Below are 24,555 nucleotides of genomic sequence, written 5' to 3'. Positions count from 1 at the left end.
AAGAGGCGTGTACTTAACATACTGAATTCAATTCGAATGCTTAGCCTCGGCGGGCACTAGCCTACACTCACCCGAACCGCGGCTGTCAGAGCTGTAAATGAGCGTTGTACTGGGTCGGCCGGTGTTGGGCATGGGGCGTGGCCCATCGGTCAACGGATCGTAGTCGGCAATCTTTCCGATACTGTTGACCGCCCCGGCTGTTGCACTGCCGTTATTCACATTCACCAGGCCACTGTTGTTGCCCACACCTGGATGGCTGTGGTTGCTGTTGCTTCCGCCGCCAATGGCCACGCCGGTGCTTACGGCGCCGTTGCTGTTGTGATGCGCCAGTCCGCCCGGTGCACCGCCCGGTGCACCGCCCAACGATGTGCTCGACGAGAAGTGGCTGTTGTAGTTGTTGCTGGCGTAGAGTTGCTGGGTCGCTTGCGGACCACCGGTGGGGTGACCGGTGCCGGTGATTGCACCATTGTTGGCGTTGGCAGCGCTAACTGCGTTCGTGTTGCTGTGATACGAGGCGGTCTTCTGTGGCTGCTGCTGCTGTTGTTGTTGTTGGTAATTCAAATGGTTGTTGTTGCTGTTGCTGTTACTGTTGACCGAGGCGGCGGTCGTGTAGTTGTCATACTGGTCATAGGTGGCGCTGTTGGTCCCGCTGCCATAGCCGCCCCCGCCGCCGCCGGCGCTGGCCACATTCTCGTTGAGGTGCGCGGGTTGTGCGCCACCAGTTGGGTGATGGGAGTTGTGCAAAATCGCTGAACGCAGCTGATTGTAGGTGTTTGACGGCTGTTGTTGCTGCTGTTGTTGTTGCGCATGATTTGCTGCCGCTGTTGAATACAAATGTGATGATTGTTTAATCGGTTGTTGCTGTTGCAACATTTGCTGTTGGTGGTGTTGTTGTTGCTGCTGTTGTTGCAACAATTGCTGTTGCTGCTGGTGATATTGTTGGCGTAGCGCCTGTGGCTGTTGGTAATGTTGATATTGTTCGTGTTGTTGTTGTTGTTGTGCATGTTGTAGGTGGTGTGGATGGTGTTGATAGTGTTGTTGTTGTGATGCTTGCTGTTGTGCTTGATAATTTTGATGTTGTGGTTGTGCCGGCGGTGCCTGATAGTGTGGATGTGTGTGCTGCTTGAGCAGCTGTGCTTGCTGTTGTTGTTGCTGCAGCTGCAACTGTTGTGCCTGCAATGTTTGCTGTCTTTGATTGTGGCTCTGTGTGCTGTGTTGTTGCTGCTGCAGCGCCTGCTGCTGCTGTTGTTGTTGCTGTTGGTTGTTGTAAATGCTGCCGTGTGTGTTGCCTGTGATCGCGGTTGCCTGAGTGCTCGGCACGATCGCCGCCGTATTGAGGGGCTGGTGCTGGATCGGTGGCGGTGGTAGTGTCGCGGCTGCGGCCGCTGCAGCTGCTGCTGTTGGTGGTGTGGGAGCATATTGTGAGAACTGTTCGGCAGCCAATGTTTCAGAGAAATACTCCGTTTCCTCTGAATTTCATATTCAAGCGCAAAGTCATGCATTTTTCAATTCGTTTTTGTTTTTGTATTTGTATTAGGTTTCAAATGCGATTTGGAATTAGTATGATGATGATGATGATGATGCAGGTGCTCAAGTGTGCGTGGTTGTGTTCAAGTGCCGTCAGTGAAGGGTTAATAATTGTCGCACAGGCAGTGGTGTTCATTTGTATGTATGTACAGTGTTTCGCATTGTTGTTTGTGTGTTTTGAAGTGTTTTTCATTTTTCATTGTAACCAACCACAAAATGAAAACGTAAACAGACAACACATGCACGATGTCACAGAAATCAAAATGAAACAAAAAAGCAAATAAAAAAATAAACAAGTGTTTTACCATTGTATAATAATTTGATTTGTGTCAGGCACTCGTATAAATATTTATGTTTGAAAGTGTTGTTGTTGCATTGTATATGAGTTTTGATACTTTATACACATTGAATGGATTTGTATACCACAAATATGAGGATAAAATGATTTTTCAACGCTTTTTCTATGCTAATTAGAGAGTGGTGATCAGTTTAGATATTAAAATAATTGAAAAACAATTAAATTATATAATTAAATTCATAATATTACGCTTTGAGAGTACCATATACGAAACTACCAGAGGTCTGCGAGCTTTCCCTACTTTATCTTAACCTTCATTATAGATATTTTTTAATGAATAATGCTAAATAATAAATTAAACTCTGATACAAAGTAAAAATGTATTTATGTATGTTTGTAGATAAGTGACCATAAACCATAAATCTAATGTCTTCCCTGGTTAATCAACAAATGTCCCTCACTTCAGTGTTAAGCCGAAAAACAACAAAAAAGTTAGCACTTTTATAATTTACAGTTTTAGTTTGATTTTCGAAACAAATATGGCTGTTATGTACGATAATAATAGCAAATGAACTAGCTGATCCTATTCTAGCGCATTTTTTTACATTCACAAGATGATAAATGTGAGCACATAAAATGGTTCAGCTTGAGGCGCAAAGCCGGGTGCACACGTTTTACACAGTTATAAATAAATATACATGATTTCCAATTAACAAATGGTCACAACAAACAGTACATACCTCGCACATCGGCGATCTCAGCTGCCTCGCGCTGCTTCTCCATAGCCGCCTTCTTCTCCAAATCGCCATGGTAAGCAATGTTCGAAATGATTTTTGTATTCTGCTTGATTCGTAATGTTTCGGGATCGTCGGCGACCTGTTGCAAATACAAATATGCCAATATTTATGTTGCTATGTTAGTTTTTTTATGTTAATAAATATTGAGAGCCAAAAAAAGATAAATAATTCGACATTAATTGCGCGAGAATGCTTCGAAACACATTTAAAACCCATTTTGTCTTTGCAGATTTATTTCAACTATTTTATGGATTTATGTATGCTATGTTTTGTGTTTTGGTGCCTTGCAACCTTCACTGACCTGTGTAAATTTGCCTTTTGATTTTTCAAAGTCTTCGTGATATTTCACATTCGATTGGATTTTTGTATTTTCGGCAATTCGCTTCAGTTCGGGTGTGTCCGCAATAACGGTTGCTTTGGCCTTTGGAATGTGCCTGCAAAACGAAAATAAATAAATGATTAGTAATGAAAAGGTATCAAAGGGAAATGTATGGAAAATCTGAAACTATATTTTCTAGGTTCTAAACTCGAAAGCGACTAGGCTATTTGGCATCAGTAAAATTAATTTTTCCCTAGTCATAGGGATCCCTGTGCAAACTCCTGCATATTTGCAGTCGGTTCTAGGCGTTTTTTCGATTCTTAAATCTATGTTAGAGGGTAATCAAAGGACCGTCCTTAATAGTCTAAGTTTGTTTCCTCTTACATTTATAGAACCTAACCTAACTTAGCCCAACCCGTAACCCTAGAACCTCTTTAAACCGATATCTTCTCAAAGCTCAACCAAAATATGAACCCAAAACCCAGACGTGTTCTTTATTTTGAGAACACTTCCAAAGTAAAATCTCCAACGTTTATCAAGATCATTTACAAATAATTTTGCTCTTCACTGTATATGAGTAAAAATATAAAAATGATATATAATTTGAAATACATCGGCCATCGATGACAAGTGTTTGCCTAACCAATTCCATCGAACAATTAAGAATTAATGAACTCTTATCACGGCGATAATAATAATAAATAAGAGAAAAAACAACACGATCAATAAACTGAATAAACAAAGACTACTCTACACTCCACTTACACATACAAACTCACACGTGCGGCTACAAAACCACCAACTAATCAGCACCGGAGTATTCGCAATTAACGCAAGTTGTTGTTGTTGTGTGTCACCCTCAACCTAGTCGATGCATCGTAAAATTTTGTAATAAACAATACAAAAACAACAAAGGAATTGCATTGCTGACATTTAGCCATCAATCAGTGGAGAGCGGGTGTGAAAGGGAGAGAGAGGGTAAAGCATAAAAAAGTGATCATTTTGCGGTAAAGGCGAGCGATACGAACGAGCGCCAGCGCCATTTCAGGCGTTACAAAAGCGACAACAACAAAAAAGTGGCGGTTAACCAATTACTGCGATAATTGGTGGGGTGGCAGCGAAGTGCTAACGATGTTGACACATTCGGGAAATACTTTTAGTTTTTTTTTCAATTCTCTCTGCTTGCTTCATTCATAAAACACAAAATGATAAGATATTGATGTTTATGTAACACCACCTTTTAACTGGCATTGTTGTCAAACTACAATTGTTTAGGCGTGGATATTTCCAAATAATATGGCAACTATGTTGCTGCATGTTCGACGTGATTGGAATTAGAAATTTTCTTCGACGATTTTAGCTGTAAAATTATTGCAAAGATGCTATCGGAGTATAGTACGAGTGAGGAAGTTGTACGTGGCGTATGAGTAATTGAAAGCCTACGAGCCTTATTAATAGATATGACTCACCTTACCTAGCAAATACTAAATTACGTGTTTTTAATTATACATAGCCCTTTATAGCAAAATAGAAATTTGGTTGATACTTCATGGGCCGTTTGGACTCATTATTAAAGGCATGAACTAAGTTGTTTTCAATAAGTAAAATGTTAATATGCTTGTAATTTCTAAGAAAACCCCAAAAGTTGATCTAATTAGCCGTTCATATTTGTTTCAACACCCTTCTGAAGCTTTCTATTAAATAACATTTTGTTGTTCAAGATATTACAGATGGAACCCATCACCATCCGATCAATATAGATTAACACCCTTACGAATGAAAGAGTTGTTCTTAACTTGTATAGCGCGGGTTGTTGTTGTCGTCTGGATAAGTAAGAGCAAGTCTAAGCGTGGGCTTTAATAACACTTCAAGAGAAAAAACCATCGACCGAAGCAATTGTCTAATAGCTACATATATAAATGGTACACAATTCTTAAATCACATAACGGTCAAAGTAATAACCCATTCAAATATTCTTACATCTCGGAGGTACATTTGTGACATAACAAATCTGTAAATAAACGAAATTCCAACTTTTGGAGTGCGAGCTATCTTGATGAGAGGCGCGATGTTCCAGAAAAATTTAATTTTAAAAATTTAAATTTTAAAATTTTCTAAAAACACACCCTCTACTTGCCAAGCCCTCCCCATATATTCTTACAAAAACGCAATCCTCAATAAAGGACTCAAAAGTCTGCGACGCTTGGTTGCGACCAACGCTTTCCGTGTGTAAACAAAACTTTTTTTTATTGCGAAATGCTTCAATTGCTCTTTTGGATGACCGCGCTGTGAAGAAATGTGTGGCATAAGGGCTCGTGGCACTGCCACAACGGATTGTCTTATGCTTGTTACACTTGCGGCTTCCTCGCTTGTTAATGGGCTAAATGCTTCGAAAGCAATTAAAGGAAAATCGATATGTTGTACAGTTATACAGTGGCCTGCGCGCATGTGTGTGTGTGCGTGTGTGTGTGTGCGTGTGTGTGAGCATTGCAAAGTGCATTGTACGCGACTGTTGTCTGTGGCGTTGCGTATTTTCTACGGTCCTTCAGTTAATGTGACCAGAAAACAACTTTAAAATGCCACGCGGTTCAATGAACCTCATGCGGAAGGACATGACTAAAGGATGGCGGAAGGGGGAAACCCCAGAAGACATTAACTCAAACTCAAGTAATTTCGTTTCGATTTTCACTTATGAGGTGAATGGTCGGGGGATTTGGCAGTGCGATGGGCTGGCGATTACAATGATGAATTCATAATGGTAAGCGCATAATTTGTAAATAAAACGGTTAAAGTTGACTGGTATCGACGGGCCGGCAGCAACAAGTCATTGGGCAAGACACCACTTATTGGAGACCACTCGTCCATATGTGCCCAGTAGGCCGACCACACACACACCACCAACAATGGTGCACAAATGTAGTGCGCTGCTGGAGTGGCAATTCGGTGACAACGACAGCCAAAACATGCTGACAAAATACAAAAACAACAATAAAGCCAACAACATACCCAACGCAAGAGCAAAATCTGGTGCTTTGGCACAGTGGCACAAGGCCGTTTGATGACCAACCCATCAACACACACGCACACAACCAAACACACAAACGGTGAACGAAAAATATAAAAAACAACAAAAACAACGGTTGCTGGTAACTTTTGAACTCGATACTCGTACCGTTTGGCACATGGAAGCCGACAAACGCCACGATGGTGACAGCAGCCAAGCCAAGCTATGTGAGAACCCGTCGAGGCAAAAACGCGCAAGGCGAAGCAGCGTCAGCAATGCGCGGCGGTAATCCGATGTGCCGATGTGTCCACAACTGAGCCATGCATGCGCCAGTTCCTAACCCACAAATCACACACGCTACTTAGTTGGCCAACGGCACCATCCTCCTCCAACCCTTGCACCCAGGCGAGCCCCTACCACGGCCCCACCTCGCTAGCCGGTTCGGTTTTGTAGCGCGCTGTCGTTCGCGGCAAATGCGTGCAGCTGTTACCATAGGTCAACGAAACGTTGATGATTTAAGTGCTAACAGTGGCGGCAAGGCGGCAGAGCGGAAAAGGAAAGCCAAACAATAACGACAATCACAAGCCACACACACAATCGAGAGCTCAATAAAAAGACAGAAGCGTGATTTCAGATTTTTGTTGTTGTCCAAACGCATACAATTCCCCGCTGAGTCGGCATTGTAAAGATAAGCAGATTATTAAGCGAGAGCAGGAAGAATGTGTGTGTTTGTGTGTTGAGATAGCAAGGATTTAATTTGGTGGTTTATGGGCTTTAAGCGGCCTCGCATCAATTAATTGCCATAAAAACTAAAGAATTCCAAATATTCGACATTTAATTGCTTTGCGTTGAAGAACAGATTGTATCAGCTTTCATTTATTTTTGTAAAATGGGCAGAAAGATAGATATTTTATGAATCTATAAATAATGGTTCAAAACCGATTAGTAACGCATACTATTATAATAGACACCAAATCACTGGAAACACCCTGACGCTGGAAGCTCCGCTGGCAGAGTTCTCTAGTGGACATTTCTCTTGGCATGAGAAGTGCCTGAATGTGATGGCCGATTAATTGACGGATAGACATATTTGACCGCCAAAATGAGTACACGCTTGAGGCAGCTAATAAACAATTGGCACTGCTGCTGCTGACCGCTTGGGCTGTGGGCAGGCGAACTGACGAACCGAACAGAATTGCACTCAACATAAAAGCTCTGCCAGCTATGTCGGTATGTAAGTAATGCAAACAGTTATGAATTTGTTTCTGCAAAGTGCACTTATTTTCAGTGAAATTGGCGGTTAATTTCCAATGCGCATTTCATCTACAATAACTGACATCATAGCCCCACAACCTCACAGCAGTGGATGTACTCGCAAGCACTCTAAATATGGCAGTGATGAATGGCCGGCACGCCTCACATGAGCAATACCGTTCTACAGCTCGCAGTCGGCGTCGACGCCGTTGCTGGCTTCATAAGCCAGGCATGAAAGTCGACTGCACACAAGGTGAGGCGGAGCACACACACACGCTCAACAAAGTTGCCAGCGTGATTTTTTATGATGTTGGCGCACTCGATACAAATTTGTTGCACAAATAAATGGCGACAAAAAAATTTAAAAAAATTAACAATTTAGGTAATTGAAAGGATTTCTTTTTTTATATTTTTCAACTTTTATTTACTCAACTGCGAATTTATTTTTTTTTTTTGCTATGCGGTGAGGTGGCGCTGCCGATATGTGTCACTGGATGAGATCACTTCGGTTGGCTGGCAAATGAGTTTGGCGAAGAGCGATGAAAGTAAAAGCGTTATGCACGAAATAGGTAACGGTGATAAGCATATGCAACGCTGAATGCACTGAATGCTCGTAAGCTCATAATATCGAAATTGTTGTTGTTGTTCGGTTTCGGGGCTACATACGTGAGCAACCGCGTGATATGTGGATTTGGATAGATTTCAATTTTTTTCGCTGGCTGCATTTGTAACCTGATTGTTTGTTCGGCAGCGTCACCCCTCACATTGTGTGCCACTTTCCATTTTTTATGTTTTTATTATTAATGGTTATTCGCCAATATGTTTTATGGAGGAGAGACATGTGCCAAGTTCCGCGCCATTCGTCCCCGTTTTTTTTTTGTCCACATTTTGGGTTAATGCTCACACACGGGGTTCTTATGAAATTGTGGTCTCTGGTAATATTTGGGTGACTGCCTTTCGGGGTTTCCATGAGCTAAGCGAAAGTGCAGTTATACAATTTGACTGCATAAAAATATGAATTATATAAGTCACCTTAAGTATGAAAAAGTTATTATGGATACACTCGAGGCCTTTTGATTCCAGAATTCAACTTTCTCAGTTATTTATACGTAAAAGCTTAATGTTTTCAGTTAACTTTTCATGATCAGTTCATTCCAAAAGTAATTTTCATTGGTTTAAAAAGCTTCTATAAGGCGCTGAACTTGTAATAGAATGGCATGACACCAAAAGTAAAAGCTTGAGAAGAGAATTTTTGAAAAGCTCTTTCTGAATATAGGTTTTAATTCTCCAAAATTCATAAAAAACCAGCAAATTGCTTACGTTATGGGAACTCAGTTAGAAGCTCAGTTTTTTACGTTGATGTCTATAGTATGGATTCGTGAAAATTAAAAATACTTTTTTCTTTTATAAAAACTAGGAAGAGACTACTTTTGTACTGGAAAATAGGAAAATATTAAAAAAGGAATTATAAATAACATTACCTTGGACGATAACATCGGAGAACAAAAAAGTAGTTTACCTTATTCGGAACCTGATCTGATGTGCCTGAAGAAACTATGTTGCTCCTATTTAAAGACTGTCAATACTTTAAGCTTAACAAAAGCTGTCCCTATAGAGGACTATAACGTTCAATTGAAGAACTAATACCGTATTATTACGAAGGTTCGTCCTTTATCAAAAGCGAAAAGCTCCATCAGCTCGCATAATAATTATTATAGGTTTTAGTATCAATCTTATCCCAAAGATTGATTTATTAGTGACCTCTTTCAATGTTTGATAACACTCCAACACACCGTAACACACTTTTGCCAATCTTTTTGGTTGAATATAAATTTTAATAATTATTCCCTCCGATTGCCCCACCGAATGGGGATGTTTTCAAGCAGAAGTGTCCCCATCAATTATATTGATTGCATTTCGAGTCCTAATGTTGCATATATTTTTAATCGCCGCAAACTTTCTCTGGCAACACAACCGTCGTCCGTGGCAAATAGCAGATAATTATGGGGCAAGTGGTGAGGGAAATTGTAACGGCATTTGCAGTTCAATGCGCCAGCGAAGAGTGAAGGGTTTAAATGCTTTTAATTTGTTGCAGGATTAACGGAGCATTTAGCAACAATTAAAATACCGCCAACGGGCATATTGGGTCAACGTAGTCAAATAATAATGGAGATAATGGAGAGGCAGCAATGACAGTCGGTTGAATAAAACTATGCCACAATTGGAAAGGAAGCGCACTTGCAATAAAACTTATTTCAAATCCAATGCTTTCACCGTACTAACGATGATGGGCAGGACATGTTGTTGTTGTCGTTGTTGTTAGTCCAATTGTTGTTACAACAGCATTGTAGTGGCTATGGCATAATGAAAACAACTACAACTACAACCACAACTAAAACAACAATTACTTAGTTTAGTCATTCTCTGCTCTCGATAAATCGCTGAAAGGAAAAGTGGGCTGCCCAGTGACAAAAAAAAGGAGTAGCAAAGAAGAGGCAAACAAAAAGAAAACAGCAATAAAATATCAAATAACAAATAACAAACCGCCGGTGACACAACCAATCCAACACGGCACATGCACTCTGATATTAGAGAAGAGCAATGAATGCATGGAAATAGGGGACATTTCCAGATTATTTTCCGCAACCAGACATTCACCATTCGCCATTTGTTCGTATTTATATTTAGTCAAAATAAATGTGTACACATGTCCCTGCTGCCAACTACTTATATAACTGTAACATGTAATGCAACAGTGGCATTCTTGCCATCTTTCAAAGCTCTGAGCTCAGTGCATATGAGTATTGTCCTCCTCGAGGAGGCAAGTTGCCAAATAACAAATGAATGACAGTAGTTTACTAGCTGTCCGTCCGTCCGTCCGACTGCAGGAAGTGACTGTTGCCTCTACGAGAAAGGCATCCATCTTGCATCGAAAGCATTTGATTACATTTGGCTTGTGTAAGGAGCCTCGAGGAAGCCAGTTCGAAGCTGAAGCAGTTGGCAATACGCAAATTGCGAGGGAAAATGCTGAAAAATGCCAAATCCTTTCTGTCATACAACGCCGTAAAAAACACAAATGAAATGTGGAAAATCAAATTGGAATCGATGTAGATGATGCCACTCGACTACAGTTGAGTGCTGAGCTGTAGCAAAAAAAAAAATCGAAAAAATGAGAGAAATATGACAGGAACTAACTTCGACGTTCAAGTGCCAACACTTGGCGTTGATAGTCATGCGAAAATTGTTAAAAACGACGTTGACGATGTGAGGAGCTGATGGAATTTCGAGCTAACGAAGGGATTCCATTCGAAAGTTGCTCCAACTGATAAGGATTATCCATTCACTCAGTGTAGCGATGCATGACAACTGATAGCGGGTAATAAAGAAGAGCTTGTCAATTTGCAGTTGTGCATGAGTGTGTATGTATGGGTTGATATGTCATTATATGCATTTGATTTGATTGGTGTACTAAAATCATGAGATTTTCCTAATCAAAATTTAATAAAAATCAAAAGTTTCGCAATTTTCTACTCTCATTCTATAGAAGTTGACAAATTAAAAAAATTTCTAGGGAAAAAAATATGTGATATATAAGATTAAAGCTAAAAAATCGGAGAATTAAAAAAAAAATATGTTGAAAAATTTTTGAATTTTCTAAATTAAATTCAAGTTCCAGAAGAATCTTTCTACCTGTCTGAAACCTTGACTATGAATCTGTAAACTCCAAAATTAACTTTCGACCACATAGTATAGCTAATCATTTCCTTACTTTCTCGTTCGTCGTTATATGCATAGACCTAATAATAAATATGAAAACTTTGTCATTTTGTGTATCTGAAGAAACAATAAATTCCCTATGGAGAAATCTTCGAACAATTAACACAACACTCGGCATATCAAACCATATTAGTATGGAATAAGTACTCGCTCGCTTTTAATTAAATTCTCATAATAGCTGAGCATTCGCTGGGGCTCACACACACCCACATACGAGTATGTAGGTCCACACAACTGCATTTCATTTTCCCCATTGACTTTGTTTTCACTCTGTCAGCTGTCGCAAAGCGTGCCACGACTGCATTTCCTCCTTCGGCATCACTGCGAAGAGGTTGCCAGGCGCACAACAATAAATATTTCAACAATTCCGGTAAAATAACAACAGCAACAACAACAACTAGTGTAAACGTATGAAAGCGATTGCAACAAAGTAAGTGGGAGGGAGTGTCGTTGGGATTGCGAGACTGTTGTTGTCTTAGCGCCGGCATTTAGAAGTGGGGAGAGCAGCATCGAGAATAGTAGCGCATCGGCAACAACAACAGCAAGAGTGACAACACCGCAATGAGGTGTGACATTCTCAACAAAATGTCATTCACGCATACGCAACAATAGCAAAAACAACGACAACGCAGCGAAACTTTCAAAGACAATAAATATGATTGTGCAGTTGTTGTTGTAGCAGCATTTCATATGGGAAACGAAATACAGTTTTAGATGCGGCAAACAGCAACACCAGCAGTGAGTTGATAAACACACAATTGCATTGCCAAAGCAAATAAATTTAAAGTGGGAAGGTGTGTGCATACCGTTATATTTATATGTATTTTCAACTCCTATGAGTGAGATAACGGTTTTATCATAAGAAAATAAAAGTCTGAGGCGTTCTAATATATAATATTTTAAGTAATAAAGTCTTTGCTGGAATTTCGTTGTGAGAATTTGAAATGAAATCCAATTCAAATAATAATAATAATTACCTAGCGCTTTCCTAAGTAGTCAATGTAAACAGTTTAAATACTATTTTCTTGTTATTTTTCTCAACACCATTAAATTGCCGCTCAGCATGTCAAGCAGTTTTACTCAAAAGTGTTAAGTAAATACGAGCATTAGGGCTGAACTATTTCTTGGACAAAAAATTTTCTTTGAAGAATATGTGGCATTTAATGCTTTAAAAGATTTAAAAAGCGCTACATTTCTAAAATATCAGAAGTTGAGGGCAAATTAATTTTCTTAAATGTGAATTAAATTTTAAATATAAATATGAAATACAGTGGAACTTCCATAACTCAAACTTCCCTAGCTCGAAGTTCTCCATAACTCGAACTCTTGAATTGACAATAGAAGTCAAATTTCATACAAATCTCCTTCCATAAATCGAACTTTTCGACCAGGGCATAACACAAAATTTTAAATTTTACTATCGAGGCACAATTTTAAAAGAGTCCCTTCATATCGTGTGGAGGAGAACAAAAAATATGATATTACTCTTAGAAATTTCATAAATCATAAAACAAAATCATGGGATACAGACGTCAAGAGCCAAACAATAGCAAAATACAATAAACAAATTACAGAAAACATCTTTTAACATTTGCGAATTAAATAAATAAAAATGTGTATAAAACTATATTTTACTGCTTTTTGAAAAATTATATTTTTTAATGAAAATTCTATTACTCGATATCTCTCAAACTCAAAGTTTTTTTGTGGATTATGGTGATCCGAGTTAGAGAAGTTCCACTGTATATCATTAACAAGTGTGTTAATAAATTTCTGAAAGTTCTTTGCATAAGTCTTATCTATTAGACATAAGAGTGAGCAGTGTTTTTGAAAATTCATTACACCACCCTAATGTTATGTGGCTTATCAACCAACGCAACTGTGTCAATGGCAAACGAACAATCTGTAAACGAATTTCACGTTCACGATTACATAATTATCTTGTCTTAATTGCCACATAAACTCTTTTTATCTTTATGAAAACTAATTATGGTGAGATAGTATTCGCTTTTGAACGTAAAAAGAAACTTTTATTTTTGTGGCAATTTGTCTTTCCTTTCTCATTAATGATTTCAATCAAACTGGTTTTATTATAACTGTACATATTTTCATTTCACACTAGCAAAGCGAGTAGTGAACTATTAGTGATTATTTACTGACTATATATTAGTATATAGGTATGTTTGCAGTTCTTAAGTGATTTGTACTTACGCTTCACAGTATGGCAATTTGTTGAAGCCCTTGTATGTTTTCATATTCAATGCCATGCCACATTCTGTGCACTTGAAGCATGTCTTGTGCCATGTCTGAAAGATAAGAAGAAGAATTCAAAATTAGTATGCAATTGAATGAAAATAAATAAATATTTGCATTGCACATTAGAGTAGAGGTCTATGTAAATCATAAAAGATTATTTGTGTTTTTTAATATAGTTTCATCTATTCATCATTATTATATGGAACTCTGTTATTAATAAACACATTTACAACGTTCTCTTTGCCGTAAGATTTGTATGTGAGAAAATTGTGATCCAGCGAACTTTGTTGCGCACCCTCGTACACAACAACTACAAGATGACTAAGCGGTTTACACGCTCACTTATATGAATGTGTACGCTGCTGGCAGCGGTTGGAATGCAGAAAATCATAAACATTTTACATTGAAAATACCTGTGCGCAAATAGCTAATAGCCGCCGAGTGGCTGCAAGCTCACACACCAACCAAAAGTCATTTACTGTAAATTTTACACTAACCAACACATGAACATTTGTATATATGTAGATATGTATGAGTATATATATATGTACTCAGGTGAATGCAAATGCGTTGAGTATGGGAATTTCCCCCGTGACTGACTAACTGCTGACAGCAACTAGTTATGATAGATTATTATTAGGCAAAATAGTTGATAAGAATATTTACAGCTACATTCCAAAGCGCTTTAATGCGTATATATAGAAATTTGTACAGATACCTACAAAAGCATTAGAATATACAGGCACACTTATATCAAAGATGTTAGGAATTCAAAATTACAAAAACAACAATCAATTACTCATACATGCCACATCACATTTGTTCAACATAAATTGGATTGATTTTAATAAATTAAACAAGAAGACAACAACCTTAAAGAAACTCCGAAACCGTAACCTTATGCAAGATGTTCATATATATAGCTTTAAGATTAACTACGGAGAATCATCTTTAATACTCTCTTATTAGAAGTGAGAGGTTTCAGTATACGTGATTTTGATTGTCGTTGAGTTGAAAGTCCAAGAATTTATCTATGTATATGAATCCAGTACCGTCCCAGTTGTATGGCCCCGACCTCGAAGCTGGAGGAATATCCATTCTGAGCTGAGTTCGCGTTGAAACACATAACACTGCCGGTAAATCGGAGTCCAAATTTATATAACTACCGTTATCTCGCCATGCCGCATACGGCAATTATGCCGATTAACATTTCGTATTTCGTAGCAGAGGAGGAATATTTTGATTCGGCATCTGCTCAACACAATTAAGTAGCAAACAAATGGAGAGTAATCACGGAGAAGAACCGCGAAAATGCAGATAAATTAAGGAATGAACACACAAAAGCAATGATAAATAGCTTCATTAAATAATTACAGCAACATCTGTACATCTTTAATTGCGAGCGAGCAAACAGCCTCCCCGAACTCCCCGCAACACACTACTGAGCGTCCGGCTAATTAATCCGTGTATCTTGCCGCATACGCAGCTGCGCGGAAACGCAATGCATTCAAATTAATTTGACAATGGACGGCCGCTGACGAGCTGCAAACAAGCGGAGGTGAGCAGAAGAGCCGCAGACGCAACGTCTACATATGTAATAACTATTTACTTACGTATATATGTGTGTGCACAAATAGAAAACATTTACTTGCGGAAAATGTCACTCGGAGGAGCTTCACTCCGCTTGCATGCACAGCAGAGGGGCTCAACACCGGATTACGGCATTGCAGCGACATAACAAACTCTGACGGATGAACTGCACTTGGATGTGCCGGGCTCTGGCTCCGACTACGGCTACTGGTTACCGCATGTGTCCGTCAATCACACGTTTAAGCGCTTATCCGCCAAAGTATTTTACAGCAACGAAATGCAAAAATCCATAGTTCACGTGCCGTGTGGAGTGGAGCACAAACGACATGCAAAATGGGAAAAATAAATGTGAACCGAAAAAAGCTCTTTGTAAAATTCAACAGTAGTGGCCTCCATGGATGCTTATTCACACATTCTGACTCATGTGTGTAGACACCTGGTTGCGCGTGAAATTGTGCTTGAAACAGAGCAAAGTGTACGGACGCACCATTTCGTGGCGCGTGCAAACAAACAACCGGGGTGTTGAGGTTGAAAATTACGCACCTTCCCGGTTGACCGCTCATCAGCATCTGACCGGCACGGCCGAGGCCGGCAATTGCACACACATAGACACCGCTTTACATTCACGTACGGGAGCCATTGCTTTACTGGGTTCGCCGCATCCATTCGCACGAGCATTCAAATGTTGATTTGCACGTCCGGCAGTGGAACGCAAATATGTACGGACGAAGGGTGCTGCCATGTGTGGTACTGCGGTCGTGAGCGAAAACTTACGCGTGATTTTACAACGTAACCTGCAGTTTATATAAATATATATATGTAGAGTATATTTTCCGAGTATAAAGAGGCAGCAAGGTCGGAGCCTTTAAAATCCAAAATAATAACGGAACTAAATGTTCTAATCCCTTAAAACATAAAAAAATAACCGCAATTTGGGTCCATTAAAAGGGGTTTGGTGGAGGTTGATCAACTGATATGCTCTTATTTACCATTGGGAAAGACACAGTCCCACACCTGCCAGGGTTATTCATCTACTTTTTCGAATTATTAAATGTGTTCTGAAGGAACCACGAAGCAGTCCATTGCTGTTTTCTAAAATCTTTGATCGAGTGTAACGACCTATTTGTAATGAGCTCTTTTAAAAAAGTGTGCTGGGAATCACAATCTCATATTGTACACACACACACATTCGTGTCGTTGTTGTAAAGAAGATGTCTGCTTGATATGCAGTTAGTCACTCTTTGTGAGTTCTTTTTTCCCGTTTTGTGGACTTTTGTCTCTAATTTATGTGTTTTATCAAGGCTATCATTCCGCAAACTGGACTAGGCTCGACAATGCCTGTGCGTTCGGTTGACACTTTTGCAAATACGCACACACACACAAACACACATGGATTCGAGCTGCGAAACTTCGCCATACACGAGCGCGCCAACATGTCAAAATACGTGAATAAATTGTTATGGTGCAATGCGCAGACGCGCGCCTTCTCTGCCTGCACGCCAAAGTGATCAAATCGCACAAAGCAAACGAGGCAACAACCAGCGCTGAAGCCGATGCAGTTGGGCGTGATGCCATTGAAGGCACTAGAAAAAATTTTGCAACAAGACACATATGTCTGTATGTGGGCATGGTGTAGTCGCTGAATTGTACCGACTCTTGCTGACGTGCTGAAAAACTATGTTCTGCAAAGTGAATAAGACAACAACTAACAAATTCACAGATCATTACAATACGATGAAGTTTGTGGCATGCAGCAGGCACCAACGTTGCACGTATAAGTTATTAGGCTCGACTGGTTGGGCAACTGCATTCTAGCTTCGAGTCAGCTTGCCAACACTATCTTACTCCATGAAGGGTATTCACTTAATAACAACAACAATTGGAGTTTTTAGTCGATTTTACAGTTAGACGGACTTTAACTGGGAAGAAGTCCTGCAAACTGCTGCGCACTGGTAGGGACTGACATTAAGTTGGAGTTTTCGAACTGTAAGAAAGCAATAGCTGAGGTGCCTATCAATGATTTCCAATGGATTGTTGTTGAGTGGTCGCAGAACTTGACTTATTTTTCCGAGGGATATCTAAATAACAAAAAGGCTCCGAAGAATTGTTTAGCGTTAACTTAGGACCTAAAGTTAAGTCTTCTCAATCCTCCTGCTTCACAAACATCATTGTTCGCGGCATTATCAAACGCTAAAAAACTCGATCTCTGTATCGTGAATACCCACATAAGCCACGTGATAGACGAGAATAAAGCTAAATGGCTGCGGCAAACTGGCTAGGAGCTTAATGTTTAATCGAAGGTTAACACACCATTAACTTGGCGCATTTCGGTGTGTGTGCTGCCGACGCTGCATGCCATGCGAAGAATGTGCTTAGCCTTCGGCGAAGAACTGCAAAAGTGGGTGTGCCGTGTGGCGAGAGCCAGCAACAGCTGCTTACTTATGCGTGCCATTCGGTAATTCTGTTTGAGGCGGTGGAAGATAAAGGCAGATATTCGACGTTAGTGATTGGAATTTGGTAAGAAATGCAGAAGAGCCGAAGGCGGTGATCATAGAAATATACATGTAGGCTGTAGAGGAAGTAGAATTCAGCTATAACCTCTCGGAAGTAAGATAGAGCTTGGAGCTGAACATTTTGAATAGTTTAATGGCAACTGATAATGGTGTTTTATGGTGAAAGTATCTGCTCTTATATCATTAACAGTAGCCAAAATGGTTTTTAAGCTTTTTACGCGAACAGACTCTTTTTTTTCAAATCCGAGCTTTGTTAATTTTAGATCTCCAAAGCATTTTAGTGCGACTGTTCAAAAATATTTTCTCCATCGAAATCGTCATTTTATATGCTATCGTCACAACGGCACTTATTATAAATGTACCGTTATAAAGCATTATCAATCACCAAGAGTGGCTATTGGCCGAAGTCATCGTAAAATTTCGTTTTATTATCAACTCTGCAGCTATCAAGCTTTGTGTCATTACACCTGTGCTTGCCGTTGCTTTACTGTTACAAAAACACTTACATACATACAAACATACAGATAAATAAATATGTAAATATGTGGCCGTGTGTGCCGTCTAATGCCCCTTGCGCTTGGCGCATAACGAAAGTTGTAATCATATTTTATCTAATTTTGTGCCGCCCAGTCTGTGTTACGCCTCTTGCCTCTTCTTCTCCTGCTTCTTCGTCTTCTCACACTTGGATTGTGTCGCGCCATAATCTGCTGTGGTATTTTACGATCACTTTTGCTTTCGAAAAAACTCGTCATCGACCGTTGTATAAGCAACGCGCCCCCCTCCCCTCTGCCAAGCAATTGCACCTCAACGCCACTGGCCGTTGGCACGCATGCGCCGGAGTGACACTTTTCGTTTGCCGTTCGTCGCTCGACGCTTGTCGCTTGTCTATGCGCCGGTGCGGCTTGGAATGTCGTTGAAATGACGGCAACTGGAATGCAGTCATTTAAGTATTCAACGCAGCAGCGCGTATTAAGTTTTGTATTTCGTTTGAATGACATTTGTAATTGTCATTTTTCCATTTTCCCCCCTCCCTCTCTCTCTCTCTCTGTAATTGTTGTTGTGGCTGTACAATTTAATTGATTTCACATTCAGCATTTTACGACTTTACAGGTTGTGGCATACGGAATGCCGTTGCACCGCGAATGCCAACAACAATGCGCTGATGATAAATGCAATTTTATTGCAAATGAATTACATTCGAAGATGAATGCCATGATCTTCAATAAAAAATACTAGAAACACAGGAGAGACACTTTTGCATCGTAAGTACTGTTAGAAAATAAGTTTTCTTTTAATAAAGACTTCGTTTCGAGATCTCAAAACATGTTCACCTACAAAATTCGAATTTCGAAAATTCGAACTGGATCACATAAATGCATTCCGAGTGTTTTTTGTATTGAGCACAAGCCAGGTGTCAAATATTTAGACAAGAACTCGAAACCAGCAATCGCTTATATTAGCCAAAGCCGCTTAAATGGCGTAATTCAAAAGTGGAGGGGGTCAACCGCTTGCCACGATGGTATTTAAGCCTTTACGACTTGTGAAATACTTCGAAAAATTTCTCTTTTGCACAATAACTGCTTCGCTTCGAAAAGTGGGTTGGTCAGCGAGTGCCGAGTGCCACCACTGTGGCTCATTACTGACGGTAATTTCGTTGTCATCGACACTAAACACCACGAAATTACCATTTTGAACAGCAGCAATTCGAGCCGTTGCACCAGCAACAATGAATGAAGCCACCACCACTCACTCACTCGCTCACAAACTCGCTGACTGACGACCAACAATCATTATGCGCCACAGGCAGGAGGTGTCGGGTGTCAAACGTGAATGCCAACGCAATTGCTTTTACTTAAACGCCAGAAAATATCTTAATTTGTCGACAATATTTTGTGTCCGAGTGGAGACACGGCATGCATTTGAATTTGTCTCGAGTCAATGCGATCTACAACTGAAGTACGGCGAACTGGGGCTGCAGGCGCTGCTTAGGGCGGCCGGGTGGGTGGCAGCGCGGCAACATTTATGCTGTAGTATTCATTTTGGCACAAAACTACTTAAGACACACTCGCAGAATTGAAAGTCCGAGGACAAATTGAACGGCACCCTTCACTCGCCAGCAGCCGACGATGGGCCGATCTCGCAATGTTTACACAATAAAGTGCTTTCAAAGCATAAACAGCCAGCGCTGCAAGACATAATTATGAAAATTAAAAGACAACCAAATGGCCAGCGAGATGAGTGTCATACCATAGTCTGGAGAAGTACAAACTGAAGAGATTGGTCCGAAAAAGGCCTTACTTCGACCAATTAAATGTTATTACTGGATAATATGTATATTTCATTTGACTTCGAAGAATTTGACTTCTTCGAATTGTTTCTTTTATAAAAAATAAATATAACTTATTTCGATCTACTTCTTTATCTTCGAGACTAGTGCGGATTATGGTCCATATGAGCTATAAAGTAGTTTACTACTAGTTGACTTCAAAGCAGGGTGGTATTTCGGTCATACAACGCGAGGTTTGACGTTGTAAACAGAGAAGGTGTAATTGATAGCACTCTATATGTATATATGTATATATTTTTATGTAGAAGGGGGGGACGGGGGGCATGTGTTGGCACGATTACAATTGCGGAAGTTTGCTGTTTAAGCAATCAAAAGCAGTGAGCGCATTTCAGCTCAGCCACACTCGACAAATCTACAAAAACAATAAGAAGCAAGTGTAGATGAAAATTTTGAGGGAAAAGTGAGGACAAGAGGAGGAAAGAAACACTTTCCAGAACACTTTGTTATTTTGTTTTCAATTTAAGTATGATTTGTAATGCAACTGTCAGTTTTCATTGCGGCTGGTTGGGTGAAAAGTAGTGCAACAACAAATCGGTGGGTGTTGCAGCTTCGCAGACGGTGCAACGCGGCAATTGAAATATTTATTAAAGATATACAACTCAAATTGGCGCCAAGTTTTTCATCTCATTTACTATTCTATGTGCCGAGTGCAAAATGATTTATTTCCAGAGTGTCTCTGGGCCTTCTTACACGTGTTTAAGAAATAAGATGCCATAGGGAAAACAACAACAAATATATTAATATGTTATTTAATGTAGTTTACGGAGGCAAGATTAGCAGGTTGCGATAAAAATTTTGGTAAGTTCGTGGGTGATCTATTGTACAAAGTAAAAACGAATTAGTCACCAAGCTTAAGTATTTATATATCGTTAAATTTTATTATACTCGAAGAGAAATGCCAATATATATTATATATTGTATTAGTCAAACTGAATCCACATCGATATTGAAGCTGATTTGGATTTCTAAAAATAAATAATCCACTAAAAAGCCTCTGATTCAGAAGTATTTATACGTGTCTACTATCGAAACCGCAAAACGTTCTCCGAAAATGTGACAATCTTCACTTAAACAAATCGTAATTACCATAATGAGTGTTTGTTCTATAAATATTTGTGGTGAAAATATAGAGGGGATATTTCAATTAACAGCGGCCCCTCAAATGTAATATTCATGTATTCATGAGCTAAAGTTCGGTGTTATCTAATGTTTTTCACAAATTATATTTTATTTAGCCACGGAGATTTGTATATACCAAAAAGGTATTTTGGATTGTTTTAATTTTTGATTTTAATCTTTACAGAAATTTATGTACAATAAACTCAGGCATATCTAGTAAAAAAATCTGCAAATTCATCCATTTAATTAGTTTGCTGATGTAGGAGGAGCAGAACATATTCCATAAATCATTACTGTCGAGTTAACAGCCCTCGGTCGGATGAAAATACGAAGAGGATGTGGGTTTCTCTTCAGCTAAACAGTTCAACACCAACATTTTACTTCAATCCAAGTAGTATTTCTACAAAAATGATGCTGGTAAGAACGTTCGACGGCCGTTCGTGGCGACCGTTATCGCGCCATGATAGCCGACTGAACTTCAAATTCGACTGAATTGAAGGCAACATTTGGTTTTAACAAGACGGCATCAATCAATGGATTTATTAAGAGAACACTTTGGTCACACCATTAGACTTTTTCCTGTGTGGATACATAAAGTTGAAAGTCTATACGGACAATCCCGTTTCGAATCAGGCCTTGGACCAAAACATCACACGTGTCATTCGCCAGTTACCAATCGGCCAGTCATCGAAAATTGGACTCATTATATGGACCATCTGAAACGTAGCCGCGGCCAACATTTGAAAGAGATATTCTTTAAAAATTTAATGCCAAAGAATGCTCTTTAGAATGATAATACACATTTCTCATTAAATTTGAATTGTCTGTGTTTTTTCTTTAAAAAAGGAGTGAACCTCGAAATGGATCACCCTTTATATAGTGATAAAATAAATTTTAGAATTTTTTCAAAGAATTCTGACAGAATCCAATGCTCTGTCAATCTTTCATTTCAATTTTATAATTTGTATGTTGAGTTTGAATTTAAGATTTGATCTTAAATACGATATCTAATGGAATAGCCGCAGCAAGTGGCATTAGAAAGCGTTTTGATTAACGCACGCTGCATTTCTAATGTCCATCATTAAAATACGAGAAAAGCTGTCGCTGAAAGTCATTGCAATAAATTGTGGATGTTCGCATGTGTACGCCCACCACTGTAAATGAATGATGAGATGTCAACTGTAATTTAATGCCCACCAGGCCCCATTAATTTAAGCGCTTTCACACATACATCCATAAAAATTAAACTAAGCAATTCTGAAGCGAACACAAAACGAGTGCCGAATTCAAATCCAAGCAATTGCACATATTGCAATTAAAGCAGTGAAATAAGCAAATCGCAACGTGAAAAATGGCAAACGTAAACGCAAATCCACACGTCGAGCGGCCAACACGGGAATGACTCATTTCATGTGATAATTTTAATAGCACGCCAATGGCAATAATGATACACTCTGGCAAATGCAACAACAAATAAAGTCAATACCAATTACAATTTATGATAAACCGCGCATTCGCCGCGCACTCGTGCCTACAAAAACAAAGCGAAAAACACTAAATTATAAATAAAATTGACGCGGCGAAACGAGCCAGTTCGAACGAGTTGAGTTGTCCGAAAGGAAAGGAGGGAGAGGGGGGAAACACAAAAAAAAAACTAGTTGGGCAACTCGTGATCAGTTCAAGTGAGTGAGGGAAAATGAAAACATGAAAACACGAAAGGTTAAAACAAAAACAGTAATAAAGCATAAAACAATAACCGAAAGTCAAGCATTCAAACTGGAAATGTAAAGCTTTTTATGAACACACACGACAGGTAATTGGCCGTAGTGAGCGCCTAATGGCCACCTCGATGAACCGGACGGCGACGGCGGGGGAGAGCGTATTCGCGCTTATCGAGCGTGTTCTCAGCAGCTGCTTAAATATCTGATTTCATGCTAAAGTAAACAACACACCGACCGCTCTGACTCGCCATCCGCCTCCCGCTTGATCGACATGGAGCAGGGATCTGTAGAGGGAGTGAGGGAGGGAGTTTGCTCTTGCGAAATGCGCGACATTAGCACGTTTTATTCCGCTCGCGGCAAAAGTCGCGCAAGTGTTTACATTTCTCAAGTAAATAGTGGAAAGAAAAACACCAACAACTCTGTTTCAGTTGAGCATTTCAGTTTTATTTTTGTTACACTTTAATTGGAGCTCTGTGCACACACACCCACATTCAGCTGCTGTGACGACAGCAAAGGCAACTGCTGTCCTCGTGTTGCCACATAACGCGTTTCGAATTACATAAATAAAAGCGAAGCAACAGATGGCCCACCACATTCCACAAGCCAATGTGTGACGTGTGCATTTCTGAAGTTTAGAACCGGCAGCCTGCAATCGGTCGGTGAGAAATCAAGAGCACTTAGCTGAAGCAGCGCAACTGTCAAGCCAAATCCACGCTGCCGCTTTGGCGAATTGTGTCGCAACTCGTTTGTGTTCGCACGAAGCTCTCTTAATAAGGCATTAAGCAGATACAAATACACTTTGTGGGATAATTATGTGTTTGCTTTGGACATTATTCTTTTTATTCAGAACTCAGATGAACAAAACACGGCGCAGCTGGGAGAGCTATCTATGTCGAGGTCGTCTCTTAGAAATTGTATAGTAAACATGTGGACACAATGTGCCATTCTTGCGAAACATAAAACTGGACTTTGAAGCTCGCAGATCTAGAAGCTGTGTATTCTATGACAGCACATTTTGTTTCAAAGTCAATGATGACGTTAATTTTCATAGTTTCAAATATTCTTTAGGTCTGTAATATCATAAGATGGATTTTTTTAATACGACCACTGGTTATTTCCTAAGGCTCTAAGTATATTTATTATTTGTTAATTCAACTAAAAACATAGGTACTAAAATTCTTTCAAGACTATTTAGCGTATTTTATCTAACTATTTGCTGTCCCTTGACATATGTCATTATATTCAGTTGAGTTCAAGTCTAACAATTTCAGCAAACAGTATGTAATCGTGAGAAAGTGTAGCTGCCACCTGTTAACTGTATTTACAAAACTGTAAACCTGATACTTATTAAACCGCTGTTTACTAAACCATTTATCTGTAATGAAACCAATCGACAGTAAACCCTTAATTACCTTGGTCATTACGACATATTTGCTTAGGCCTCACACCAAACAACCGGTAATAGATGTGAAAAGGAAATTTACTTGACAATGAGGCGTGTTAATCAACCGAATAAAAAGACTTTGACGGGAGTATTCACTTTTACTTGCTCATTGTTATTATACCATAAATGCATATGAATTGAGAATACTGAATTTTTGCATTAATTCTCGAGCTTTTCGCAGTTATGTAAGCTCTGGTTCGTGACCATTTGTTCGTTTTTAGTTCGTTTCTTGACTCAATAATTTCATCTATAAGCGCTACGGTGAGAATTTTCAAATCTATAATTAATGTTTTGTTATTTTTACTAAATAATAATATAACTCCGTACATACCTCCATACACCCGAGGCATACGAAATCATGAGAATATTATGGGCAAAACTAGTGAATGTGGACTGCACTTATATGGAAAAGCGGCAACAAAGCAATTGTAAAAATTGAACTCACAGAGCAAATAATAATTAAAATGTATGTATGCAATTTATCAATATTATAGGCTTGTGTTAGATGAAAATGCCCGCCACAAAAGCACAAAATTGTTTGATGTTACAAACACGGCGTTGACAATTATGTGTTTACCTTTTTTGGCAA

General features: G+C 39.4%; 2 protein-coding genes across 6 annotated transcripts in view; one reads left to right on the top strand and one right to left on the bottom strand.

The window, feature by feature from the left end:
- Window positions 1-24,555, bottom strand: part of Lasp_2 (LIM and SH3 domain protein Lasp) — a 42,347-nt gene that overhangs the window by 1,594 nt on the left and 16,198 nt on the right. The window contains exons 2-5 of one of the 4 annotated variants that reach the window (XM_029039846.2): window positions 13,188-13,282; window positions 2,924-3,056; window positions 2,566-2,701; window positions 72-1,469 (exon numbers count right to left, since the gene is read on the bottom strand). In XM_029039846.2, the coding sequence (XP_028895679.1) occupies window positions 72-1,469; window positions 2,566-2,701; window positions 2,924-3,056; window positions 13,188-13,282 (1,762 nt within the window). The remainder of the gene's footprint in view (window positions 1-71; window positions 1,470-2,565; window positions 2,702-2,923; window positions 3,057-13,187; window positions 13,283-24,555) is intronic. The other 3 variants (XM_029039850.2, XM_029039863.2, XM_011182719.3) reach the window with 3 other exon arrangements.
- LOC114804294 (nematocyst expressed protein 3-like) overlaps window positions 6,528-24,555 on the top strand; it is a 67,749-nt gene continuing 49,721 nt past the window's right edge. The window contains exon 1 of one of the 2 annotated variants that reach the window (XM_054229506.1): window positions 6,528-6,539. The gene's annotated coding sequence lies outside the window, so the exon portion shown is untranslated. Of the gene's footprint in view, window positions 6,540-20,017; window positions 20,028-24,555 lie in introns of those variants that run through there. The other variant, XM_029041992.2, reaches the window with a different exon arrangement.

The sequence above is a fragment of the Zeugodacus cucurbitae genome, chromosome 4 (genome assembly GCF_028554725.1).
Source record: "Zeugodacus cucurbitae isolate PBARC_wt_2022May chromosome 4, idZeuCucr1.2, whole genome shotgun sequence".
In the NCBI taxonomy this organism is placed as follows: Eukaryota; Metazoa; Arthropoda; class Insecta; order Diptera; family Tephritidae; genus Zeugodacus; species Zeugodacus cucurbitae.
The sequence above is the reverse complement of the archived record's forward strand: the minus strand, read 5'-3'. Positions and strand labels throughout refer to the sequence as shown.